Source organism: Acomys russatus, chromosome 19 (assembly GCF_903995435.1).
Source record: "Acomys russatus chromosome 19, mAcoRus1.1, whole genome shotgun sequence".
Taxonomy (NCBI): domain Eukaryota; kingdom Metazoa; phylum Chordata; class Mammalia; order Rodentia; family Muridae; genus Acomys; species Acomys russatus.
Genome location: NC_067155.1, coordinates 52,738,184 through 52,750,861, shown reverse-complemented (window position 1 = coordinate 52,750,861; position 12,678 = coordinate 52,738,184). Strand labels below are relative to the sequence as shown.

The following is a 12,678-nucleotide window of genomic DNA, read 5'->3' as shown; positions in this document are numbered from 1 at the left end:
GGAAAATACTTGCTTACCGAAGAAATAGGTTTCAGATTACAAGTGTATAAACTCTACTTTGTGTGTGCTGCAGAGACTATATCTTCCTGTGTGCTGTAACACAGGCATATACCGCCCTCCACAGCTCTGTATGGAGGATATAGATTACCCTCCACAGCTTTATATGTTTATTTTTGGATGTGAGAATATCCTATGGTGTTTCTTCACCCAATGAATTACGGGCCTAATGGTGCAGACCTATTTGGGCGGCTGAAGCAAGAGGACCAGAGTTCAGAGCCAGCACCGAGCACTTTGTAGGTCTGTTTCAAAACAGGAGATTAAACAGAGGTGGGGTACTGGTGTGGTGGAGGCTTGTCCAGCAGGGGCAAGGCTGTAGGTTCAGGCTTTAGAGAGAAGGAAGTAGGGAGGAAGGAAATCTCAACTAAGAGCCAAACCTCTCTGTGTCTGCCCATATTACTTAGTGTGAACTTTCATATTGACCTACATAATTCTCTAACTGCTTTACATGGAGAATTTTGCTTTCCAGGTAAGGAAAACCAGCTTTCTCAGGGATACGGTTGTTCAGAAGGCTAGGTAAGGCAAACCAGTTTGGAATTTCCTGCTCAGGACAAGCATTCAACGAGAATAAATGTCTGTTAATCAAGTCGTGTCTGAAGGATACCAGGCTTCCTGGAGAAGCTACATCAAAGCACAGCCTCTTCCCAGAGCAGAGGTCAGCTTCTGCTGGACAGTCAGTCATTCCTTTCTTTTCTTTTCTTTTTTTTTTTTTTTTCCGGTTTTTCAAGACAGGGTTTCTCTGTGTAGCCTTGGCTGTCCTGGACTCGCTTTGTAGACCAGGCTGGCCTTGAACTCACAAAGATCCTCCTGCCTCTGCCTCCCGAGTGCTGGGATTAAAGGCGTGCACCACCGCTGCCCAGCAACAGTACATTTCTTGCTAAGACATCACTGAAGAGGGAAAGATCACACTCAAGGGTCACCTTCTCTCCTCTTCTAGTTGGTTGAGGAGCTCACCTTCTCTCCTCTTCTAGTTGGTTGAGGAGCTCCACTTTCTCCCTGTCAGCAGCTTCTACCATTGTTCGCAGCTGGTCCATCTTGGCCTCCAGTTCCAGGACATGCTGGGGAAGCAAGGGTGTCAGTGATTAGCCCCTGGGGACCTCCAAACAGGCGTGGCTAAGTGTGACCGCGCTGGGTGGACATCGCTCTTGATACAGTCTAATGCTTTCTATGTTAGGAGGTGTCCTGGAAACTAGATGACAACAAAACAAAAAACAAAACAACCCCACATCATAGAGCACCAGAGGGCAGCAGGAGAACAAGACTTGCCTTTCCAGTACGGAAACATATGCAGTGATAATCTTCCAACAATGCTTGTGATCACTAAGGTCCCAGTAATGAGCAGTTAATACAGAGACAGACTCAAAGCCCAGACATAAAGACCAAATGGCTAAGGTAAAATTAAGAAGAACAAAACGTTATGACGATGGAAACTAGTGCCAGACCACAGCTTTCCAACAAGCTCAGAAAAGAAACTAATTCTCATATACTGTGTTCAAATCCAAGTCCCTGGCTCCAATCTCCAGGCGCTTTAGCCTCATCGGTCAATTTAGAAACCAGCACATGCACAAGACCAACACCAGACTTCACCTGGTCATGCCCATCTCGGGCCAGGGCTAGCTCCTGCTCTATCTCCCCCACGTGGCTGGTGGCCTTGGCCACCTCGGCCCGCTCCAGGTCCCGCTCAGCCAGCAGCTGTTCAATGTGCTGCTGCTTCTCCTTCAGCGCCTCCTGGAGGGCAGTGGTGCCCGAGATCTTGCGGGCATAGCGGGAGGAGGTTTCAGTCAACTGCAAAGGAAAGTCAGAGACATGAAGGGCGATGGCGCCGTGGGGGGGGAAGGAGCAAGCAACGCACGCGAGCAGGCATCTCCTCGGCAAAGCAGAAGTTGCTGGCCCAACTTGTGGGTTTGCAAAAATATTAGGCAAGGTTCTCACCAAGAAAGCAAGACCTCATAAAACATATTGAAAAGCTCACAGCAAGTTTCAGAAGACGTTAGAAGACGAATGTTTAGTTCAAACCTGAGTACTCTGAGCTCAGCAGACAGAGCCTGTAGGAATCTAGACAGCTTTCACAAAACCCACTTTACAAGTTTCTCTAAAGCCAGATATAGTGGTTCACACCTGTAATTCCCAGAATTCTGGAGGCCAAGGCTAGGGGACTGCCAATGAACTTGAGGCCTAGTCGTAAGCTCATTCTGGCTACAGAGTAAGACCCTGCCTTGAAACAAAATAAAACAAACATCCCAAAGTTCTTTAAACTACTTCAGCCTGAGCTAGGATGATGACATTTGGCCAGCTATTTGATTCTCAGGTCTTAAGGCTGAGAGCTTTTATTTGTTTTTTTAAAGATTTTATTTATTTATTTATTATTTATATAGTATTCTGCCCCATGTGTGCCTGCAGACAGCACCAGATCTCACATAGATGGTTGTGAGCCACCATGTGGTTGCTGGGAATTGAACTCAGGACCTTTGGAAGAACAGACCAGTGCTCTTAACCTCTGAGCCATCTCTCCAGGCCCGGCTGAGGGCTTTTAAAGCTTCCAAATATCACTAAGAAATGAAGACATAACTATTACAGTCACATCTTTTCAACTGATGAAATAGATTTTTGTCAGGGTTTTCTTTTCATCTTTCTTTGCAAAGAAAAAACTTGGGTAATATCATATTGGAATCTGGCCTCTAGGATATGAATTTCAATCAATAGATTTAAGAGGGGAAGTCTGGGCAAGGACAGAGAGACAGAGACAGAGAGACAGAGATAGAGAGGCAGAGAGAGAGACAGACAGACAGAGAAGAGGACAGGGCAACAGTGAGACAGAACAGAAGGATAGGAAGGTGGCAGAGCCAAGGGTTGGGGGTACCCAAGAAAGAATGTGTCTTGTCATCTATTAATCTTTGCTGTTTCACAAACATCTCCATCTTGGAGCTAACAGTCACATAAGACCCGGAGGAAATGCACCTGCACAAGTGGCAGTAGGCGCTGGGCAAAGTGCATCACATTCCTTTCTGCAGGCTACCGCAGGCCCTGCAGCCTGGGAAGGTGTTTAGAAATGCCCTACCCTTGGCAAGCATTTGTCCATGGCCTTGACTCAGCAGTCGCTGGCTCCAGACCAAGTTCGGCCTTTGTTTCTTCTGCTAACAAAGCTTCACTCGTCACCTGAGTGCTCTCCATCAGTCTATCGAGCCCTCATCTCATGAGCAGACACTGAGGATCTTCATCAATTAACAATCCTGCAATTTGATGACTATGAGAGTAAAGGAATCCAATCAAAACCCACACCGCCTTGTGTGGTTCGTTTTGTGGAATTTCTTGAATTATTTAAACACATTAGGAGCAAATTCCATTTCTTTCTTTTTAACATTAGACCAGCTTTCCCTCCTAGTAGCGTAGTCGAGCTATGCTTCTCACTAACACCTCCTCCTGAGAACATTAAGGGTGAAGTCACCAAACCATGTGCATGGGTATGCCTCAAGGGCCCCTGAAAACTCAGGGACACTGAAAGATGTGTATGCCAAAGAGACGCAGCAAATGACTAGATCCAGCACGTGGCTTCAGCCTTAGACTGTGATCCACTCTGTGCAGCAGCACCATGTCTGCGGTGCTGGGCGCTGGCAACTGTGAGGACAAAGAACCAGTCAGAGCAGCACAGGAAATGAAGGTCCAAGGTTTGACAAGACCACAGTGCCCAACAGGAGCATTTTCCCTAATGGTAAGACACTATAGTTAATGAAGAGTTAACTTAAAATACTAACTTTTCTTGCAGACTGGAGAGATGGCTCAGTGGCTAAGAATGCTTGCTGTGAAATCATAGGGTTCTGATTCTAGCACTCAGCCAAGAAATCATGTGTCCTAAAATGCCAGTTCCAAAGTATCCAACACACACCCACATGCACATACGCACACATATATAAATGAATATTCCAAAATATTAACTTTTCAATTTCTATCTTCCTAGGACAGAAATACACCTTTAAGGAGTAAGTTAAAATTGCGTTATTTTATGTCCCCTTTATATTCTTATCACAGTCATTTTTAGGAACTGTAGCTACCCCACATAAACACACCAAGGAACAAAGCTGTCTCACAAGACAGGGAGACTTATCGCTTTTGATAATTTTCTTCAATAAATGAGGTGAGCTATGAGAAATCAGAATTTGTCTGCTAAATGTTGGGTGGGGGCGCTGGAGTATGCAGGGAGAGCTTGCTATTCCCCAAAGAAATGGACGTAAATTACTCAAGGAAAGAAGCCCTCCAGATCAGACACAGCCGTGGGGTTGTTCCTAGGACAGCAGAGCAGATGTCTACATTGGGACGCGCTGAGCCTTTTGGGACAAGGCTTAGCTCTTTGCCTCCATTCCATTGGTCCCATGACCTTCTCCAGAGAATCCTTTTTAACTGTACTGTTGAGGATGCAAACTGAAACACTCTGGGAGGTATTTATGTCACCTCAACATAGAAGGAAGAAACTGCAGCTGGCTGGCAGAGGAGCCTCACAGCCACTTAGAGACTCCACCACCCTTCCTGCCTCTTGCTGACCATGATGGAACAGAGGGTAAATGACAACAAGGACCGGAACCTCGAGTGCTGCAGTTACCATCTAACTTTCCAACCGTTGCCTCAAGCTCACCATAAAAAGCCGAGGTCCCAAGTGTGGGTGGGAATAGAATCTGGCTGACATTTCCCTTTCAAGAAATGCAATTAAGGGCAGGGAATGACAATCAAAATAATCTGAGTGACATACCATGTGAACAGAAAAAACAAGGTGTTAACTCTGGAGAGTCCACTTTCAATGCTCTAAGTGGGAAAAGGAGAAGAGAGAAAGGAACCAGGAGAGAGAGATGAAGGGAGAGAAAACAAAACATACCATGGCTCTTCCTAGCATCGTCAAGTTCCAAAGGCGCCCTCTGGTTCACACAGGAGCACGCCACACATTAGCTGTGGCTTAGACTACACTGATGATGTAAAGCATTAAGATCTCTCAAAATACATTGGTCCCTAAAATTGTTAGAAGTCAAAGGGAAAGAGACCTACATCCAGGACCAATGAGATCCCTCCAATTTCTCTATCTATTGGGCCTAAGTAATGTCAAAGAATAAAACAGTAGTTACTGCAGATTTCTCAAGAACTGGCATACATTAAAGCTTTCATGAACAAAAGTGCCACTAAAAAAATCTTATTTCAAAACCCATGTACTTGCTGGAGTCCCATCTTCAAAACTGCCTCCAGGGACTTGCATTGCAAGCTATGGCCAGCACTCAGCACAGGCAAGCAAAGCGGGGTATAGCTGTAGGCATATGCTGCCTCAGGAAAAGGGGGAAGCTTACCAGTCCTGTTCGGCTGGGCTTGCTGCTCACGGAGGAGGCCACGGAGCTCATGGAGCTGAGGGAGGAGGCGGAAGGGCTGCGCTTCAGGCTGGCGGGCGTGGTAGCCATCACTCGCCTCACAGCAGCGGCTTTGGCTTTGGCTGGGGTAGTGGAAGGGAAGCCAATCTTTGTCACTTTGTGGACAGGAGCAAACAATCCGTATTTGGGTTGACATTGAAAATACCTTTAGAGAAAATACAATAAGAGGAACAAATACAACTTAATCACAAAAAGCAACAACTATAACCAACAGTCTTCCAACTTAAAGTGTGTGAGATTACACAAGGACATAAGTAGTTGTACTACCTGATAAATGTAAGCAGAGGTTTAGCAACATAGGAACCTTCACTTTTTTATTTGTTTTGTTTTGTTTTATTTTGTTTTTTTGAGACAGGGTTTCTCTGTGTAGCCTTGGCTGTCCTGGACTTGCATTGTAGACTGGGCTGGCCTCAAACTCACAGCGATCCACCTGCCTCTGCCTCCTGAGTGCTGGGATTACAGGCGTGCACCACCACGCCTGGCTTGGAACCTTCACTTCAAGCCGCGACAAACAAGACAAGTCAAACAGGCCCCTGACCCTGGCAGGCCCACCAAAGCAAGCTAGAAATGTCAGTCACCTAAGGACCCTAGAGACTGTGACAGTGTTTCAGTAACAGGAGAGAATGACTTTGGGGATGTACCTCAGTGGTAAAGGTTTGCCTTCACGTGAAAGACTCGGTGCTTGCTTTTTGATACACAGGACACACACACAAAAAAGTGAGAAGGCTTGATGGCTTTACAGTTGTTTTACTAAGAGATTTTTATCTCTGTATATCATGATGTTCGGCGGATTAAAGTCCATATGCTTATAAGTGGCTTCTAGGCCAGTGCTGAGTAGATGATGTCATGAGCAACAGGCTTGTACACCAGTAGCAACAACGTGCCATCTCCCATAGCTTACTGGCCCAGTCAAATCATTTGAAAAGGAAACATTCTAAGCCAGGCACGACTCCATAGCTGAAACCCAAGCACTTGAGCCATGAAGAGGACCATGAGCTCAGGAGCAGCCTTGGCTGTTTGAGGCCAGCTTGTGCTATGTGAGACCAAGAGAATTATGGGAAATCCCCGCACACCCCGGTACTGAGTCTGTACTACAAGGGCAGAGTAGGCTGCCTGCCAGTCAGTCCCTTAGCACAGGACGGACTTCTTACCAAACACGAAGACACATCAGAGGCATTACCTTTTCTTTGCCCCAACTCTGTCCTTAATGCCCAGGAACTTGTAAAGACCTGCTGGGTTTTTTTTGTTTTTTGTTTTTTTGTTTTTTTCCTTTTCTTTTCTTTCTTTCTTTTTTTTTTAATTTTTTTTTTTATTTTTTGGTTTTTCAAGACAAGTTTCTCTGATTAACGGTCCTAGCTGTCCTAGACTTGATTTGTAGACCAGGCTGGCCTCAAACTCACAGAGATCCACCTGCCTCTGCCTCCTGAGTGCTGGTATTAAAGGCCTGCGCCACCATACCCAGCTCGCCCTGCTATTTTCAAAAAAGAAAGCCAAAAGGAAAATGATCTTTGCTGGGCAATGGTGCTCAATGATCAGCCAGTCTAGCCTAATGGGTAAATACTAGGCCAATGAGAAATCTTAAAGATGACACCCAAAGTTGTCCTCTGGCATGCACACATGTGCACATGCATACAAATAAAAAATATTCTTGGAGGCAGAGGTATACAGAGAAACCCTGTCTCAAAAAAAAAAAAAAAAAAAAAAAAAAAAAAACAGAAAAAAAGAGCAAAACCAAAAACAAATAAACAGCCAGGCATGGTGGTGCACGCCTGTAATCCCAGCACTCGGGAGGCAGAGGCAGGCGACTGAGGTGAGTTCGAGGCCAGCCTGGTCTACAAAGGGAGTCCAGGACAGCCAAGGCTACACAGAGAGACCCTGTCTCAAAAACAAACAAACAAACAAACAAAAGTTATTGCTTGCTAGGTCCCAAGAAATAAAAAAAAAAATCTAGGTGTGCTGGTATGTACCTTTAATCCCAGCACTAGGAGGCAAAAGCAAGTGATTCTTGCTGAAATAGAGAATACTGGTCTACATAGCAAGTTCCAGGATAGCTTTGGCTACACAGAGAGACCCTGTCTCAAAAAAAAACTATATGTGTGCACGAGCGCGGGTGTAGAGTAAATAGAATAAAAGCATAACTCCTCTAGTCAGTTACAGTGGATCATATCTTTAACCCTGATACTTGCAAGATTCAGTTGGACAGGAAGATTGCCACAAATTCCAGGCCAGCCTGCGTTACATAGGCAGTACCAGACCAGCCTGTTCCAAAATGTAAGAGGGTGTCACAAAACAAAACACAGAGCTCCGAGGCAGCAGTTTGCACTTTATTACACATACATGGTGAGCTCCTCTAGAGCACACATCTGTAAGAGGGAGCTGCGAGGCCCCACGACGCCAACCAACCTTGTTCCAGCCACAGCCCCGTCGTTCTTCCCCAGAGGCTCATCCAACTCCACACCACACCACTCCCCCTTGGCGAAGTCAGTCTCGCCAAGAAACCGGACTACGCCAGCCTTAGTGCCACCAACCTAGAAGAAGAAGAAAAGGTGAAATTTAAGACCAAAATAACTCAATAGCGTATTCCTCTGTGGTCCCAACAAATGACAGGTGGTGCAGTCCGTCATCCCATCAGCAGCTTCTTTGCTTTGTCTTCTGAGCCCTTCTCAAGCGATCCTAACGCCACGCTTGGCAACTCACGGGAGTGACATCCTGCCAGACTGACCTGATGCCTGGTACAGTCCAACAATGAAACATTCTACATAACATGTAACTGTTAAGGCTATTTACCAAAATAGTCCTTTGCTTAAAACTCCACTTTTAGTGCCAGGCGTGGTGGCGCATGCCTTTACCCCCAGCACTCAGGAGGCAGAGCACTCGGGAGGCAGAGGCAGGCCTCTTTGAGTTCGAGGCCAACCTGGTCTTCAAAGGAAGTCCAGGACAGCCAAGGCTACACAGAGAAACCCTGTCAAGAAAAACCAAAAACCAAAAACAACAACAACAACAAACACCACTTGAGGGGCTGGAGAGACGGCTCAGAGGTTAAAAGCACTGGCTGCTCTTCCAAAGGTCCTGAGTTCAATTCCCAGCAACCACATGGTGGCTCATAACCATCTATAATGAGACCTGGTGCCCTCTTCTGGCATGCAGGTGTACATGCAGATACAAGATTGTAGGCATAATAAATAAATAAATAAAATCTCTTTTTAAAAACCCACTTGATTATAGGCCAGCAAGATGGCTCAGTAAGTAAAGCCACTTGCTGCCCCAGGGTGCAAGCCTAAGGACCTGCATCCAATCCCTGGAGCCCACATAAATGTGAAAGGAATGGACTGATTTCACAAAATGTGTGCCCACAAATGCACACATAAATAATAATAATGAATGAGATAAATCTTAGAAAATACTTGATCTCTTCAGAGCAATTTTCCTGCTTGGATATAAACATCTGTTATAAAAGTAAAAACCCAGCAAGAGCAAAGCAAAGAGAAGTAAAGCTCATCGGTGACTCCTGTATTCTTTTTTTTTTTTTTTTAAAGATTTATTTATTTATTATATGTACAGTGTTCTGCCTGCATGTATGCTTGCAGACCAGAAGAGGGCATGAGATCACATTATAGATGGTTATAAGCCACCATGTTGTTGCTGGGAATTGAACTCAGGACCTCTGAAAGAGCAATCAGTGCTCTTAACCGCTGAGCCATCTCTCCAGCCCCAACTCCTGTATTCTTGAAACGTTCTTGTACTTTGTCTCAACACAGTGGTGTACATGAATTAATGACACAATCTTCATGTTTTGTTTGGGCTCATTAATTGTATAGCAAATGAAGGTGCAAGCACTTTAACCAGGCATGACGGTGCACGCCTTTAATTCCAGCACTCAGAAGGAGAGGCAAGAGGTTTAGCAGTTCAAAGTCATTCTAGGTTACATAATAAGCTTAAAGCAGAAGCAGATGGATCTCTGAATTTGAGGCCAGCCTGGTCTATACAGTGGGTTCCAGCACAGCCAGGGCTACACAGAGAAACTCTGTCTTAAGGCAGGAGGAAAGAAGAGAAAAAAAAAAAAAAAATTTAAGTACCTTAAAATGATTGAATCTTCTGTTTTTCACACTGTGATTTTGTCTCCTTCCAACTGTTAAAAATACCACTCCTCACCATTTTACCCCCATGAAGTGCTAAAGGCTAAGGTTCTTTTAAAATATTTTCCTAACCATTTTAATATACATATAAATATTAGTTATCATATAAAAATTATCCTACCAGCATTATTGTTTTCCCTCACGCATACGTGAGAACACACATTTTTGTATTGGTCTAGGTCCATGCATGGCAACAGCATTTCAAGCACTGCTGCTTAGCAACCTGCATCGCATCTGCCTACACTCGCTTTCCTTACTACAGCACTTCTTCAGAACATGCATTCCGTTTTCTCACCTTTCCCTAAGCTCTGTGTCATTCTCCCTTCCCAGGACAGAAGACTGAACATAGGGTCTTGTGCATGCTGAGCAAGGACCACCACTGAGCTCTCATTCCAGCCTCTGTCACTTTTTGAGACGGCGTCTCACTAACGAGTCAGTCTGTCCTCAACTCATCTGTACCATATGCAGGTCTTGAACTTTTTTATTAGACAGGGTCCGATCATGTAGCCCTGGCTGGTCAGGAACACATCACTTACCACGTAGACCAGGCTGGCCTCAAACTCAAGAGAATCGCTGGCCTCTGCCTTCTAGGAGCTAAGACTAAAGAGGTGTGCCACGTCTGGCTAGGCTTTGAATTTCCTGTTTTGGCCTTTTAAATAGCCAGAATTACAGCTCTGCATTACTGGACTCAGGATTCTCTTTCTTTTTCTTTCTTTCTTTCTTTCAAACTTCATGAAGGGTTGGAGAAATGGCTCAGTGTTTAAGAGAACTTAATGCTCTTACAGAGGATCTAGGTTTGGTTCCTACAAACATCTGTAGCTCACAAACATCTATAACTTCTGTTCATGGGGATCCAATGCGCATATATATATCAACAAAGCATTCAAACACATATAATAAATCAATGCAATTTTTTCATTGAGATAAAAACAGTATTTTTTCATACGCAGTGGTTGTCAATACTCATATCTAGGTTCATTTCCTACTCTCTATTGCTGTGGTTCTAACATGGCCTGACCCCAGTAAAACTCACACTGAAGACTAGGGGTGCAGCTCAGTTGGTAGAGTGCTTGCCTAGCACACACAAATCCCTGGGTTTGGTCCCCCAGTGCCACATAAATCAGGTGTGTTGGCAACAGCTTTAATCCCAGTACTCAGGAAGTACAGGCAAGAGGCTTAGAAGTTCAAAGTCATCCTGGGTTACATAATAAGTTTAAGGACAACCGCGATACACGATATATTTTTTGTCAAAAACAAAACAAAACCCTCACCCTGAGGCTGTGTCCAGTGCTACAGTGTCAGGAAGTCCTACTGGGAGGACTGCGGTTTAAGGGGAGAGGATGGAGCCCTCATAAATGTACTGATGTCTTTCTGCTGACTCAATTAAGCCCTAACAGGATTAGACACCATGAACACGGGTTTTAATAAAGCAAGCCTGGCTTCCCTGAGTTCCTCTCTGGACACAAGATTGTCTATCCTCTGCCATGAAGCCCTTAACAGAAAAAAGAAAAGGCCAGCATCATGTTCTGAGACATGTCCCAACCCCCAGAGCCACAGCCAAGATTAACCTTCTCTTCTTAATTACCCAGCATCAGGAATTCTCCTGCATCAACAGAAAACAAACTATAAAGCATTTGGGAGAGAAAGTCCAAAGGGCAGAGTTCAAAGTCATCCTCATCTACATAGAATTCAGGGGCTGCCTGGAATATATGAGACCCTACATCAAAAAAATATAAACAAATGAGCAAAAAATATAACACAAAGACATAAGTTCTGCTAGTTGGTACTTCACAGAACAGATGTGCCAAAATATCCATTTACCCATTTTTCTTTTGGGGATATTGTTATGTTGTGATTTAAAAATAAAATTTATAAAGGCACCAAAGTTTTCATTACTTATTATTTAATTAGTTGTGCCTCTGTGCTTACACCTATAATCTTAGCACTTAGTAGGTGGAAAAAGGAAGATCAAAAGTTCAAGGTCATTCTTTTTTGTTTTGTTTTGTTTTAAAGATTTTATTATTATTATTATTATTATTATTATTATTATTATTATTATTATTATTATTATTATTTGTACAATGCTCTGCCTACATATATACCTGCAGGCCAGAAGAGGGCATCAGATCACTTTATAGATGGCTGTGAGCTGGGAATTGAACTCAGGACCTCTGGAAGAGCAGTCAGTGCTCTGAACCACTGAGCCATCTCTCCAGCCCTCAAAGTCATTCTTGACCACATAGCAAATTTGAAGTCAATCTAAGCTACATAAACTTCCAGCTCAAAAAAAAAAACTTTAATTATTTACAATGTGGTGCTAAAGATTGTCTCCCACAGTCTTGACTGCTAGGCACATGATCTACCCCTGAGCTATAGGCCCAGTCCCAAATTTTTTCATTTTAAACTATAAGTCTGAATTCCTTTAACAAAAATTTGAGTTAGCCAGGTGGTGACAGCACATGCCTTTAAATCTCAGCATTCTGGTGAGTTTGAGCTCAGACTACTCAACAGAAAGAGTTCTAGAATAGCCTGTCTCGGAGGAAAACAAAAAATAAATAATTGGGCAGAGGCGGGGAGACAGCTCAGTGGAGTGCTGGCCTTGCAAGCGTGAGGACTTGAGCTTCATCTCCAGCACGTGGAAGAAGCTGAGCATAGAAGTGCACACTGCTACGACATACACCTATCACCAGGGCTGGGGAGGTGCAGACAGGGAGACTCTGGGCTCAGATCCCAGCTAATTTTAATTTAGCCTAATCAGCAAGCACAAGTCCCAGTGAGAGGTCCTGTCTCAAAAAACTAGAATGTATCATGACAGTTTTTCTTTTTTCTTTCTTTTTTTTTTTTTTTTTAAAGATCATTTTCTACTTCTTCCTATAGCTATGGCCTCAGGCAACCCCTTTTGGCTGCCGTCCTGAAAATGGGATTTTATTATATATTTGTGTGTGTGCCATCAGTGAATATGTACCATTTTGTAGCCATACTATATTTTATCAATTTACATAGCTTGGGTTTTGTTTGGTTGGTTGGTTGGGGTTTTGTTTTGTTTGTTTGTTTGTTTTTTTGTTTTTTTGTTTTTCGAGACA

The 12,678-nt window shown here is 44.0% G+C and overlaps 1 protein-coding gene across 1 annotated transcript in view; it reads right to left on the bottom strand.

Moving 5' to 3' along the window:
- The window catches only part of Clip1 (CAP-Gly domain containing linker protein 1), a 112,732-nt gene that overhangs the window by 66,531 nt on the left and 33,523 nt on the right, over positions 1 to 12,678 (bottom strand). Inside the window, exons 4-7 of the mRNA XM_051161502.1 lie at positions 7,863 to 7,987; positions 5,382 to 5,604; positions 1,645 to 1,842; positions 1,012 to 1,115 (exon numbers count right to left, since the gene is read on the bottom strand). Coding sequence (XP_051017459.1) covers positions 1,012 to 1,115; positions 1,645 to 1,842; positions 5,382 to 5,604; positions 7,863 to 7,987 — 650 coding nt within the window. The remainder of the gene's footprint in view (positions 1 to 1,011; positions 1,116 to 1,644; positions 1,843 to 5,381; positions 5,605 to 7,862; positions 7,988 to 12,678) is intronic.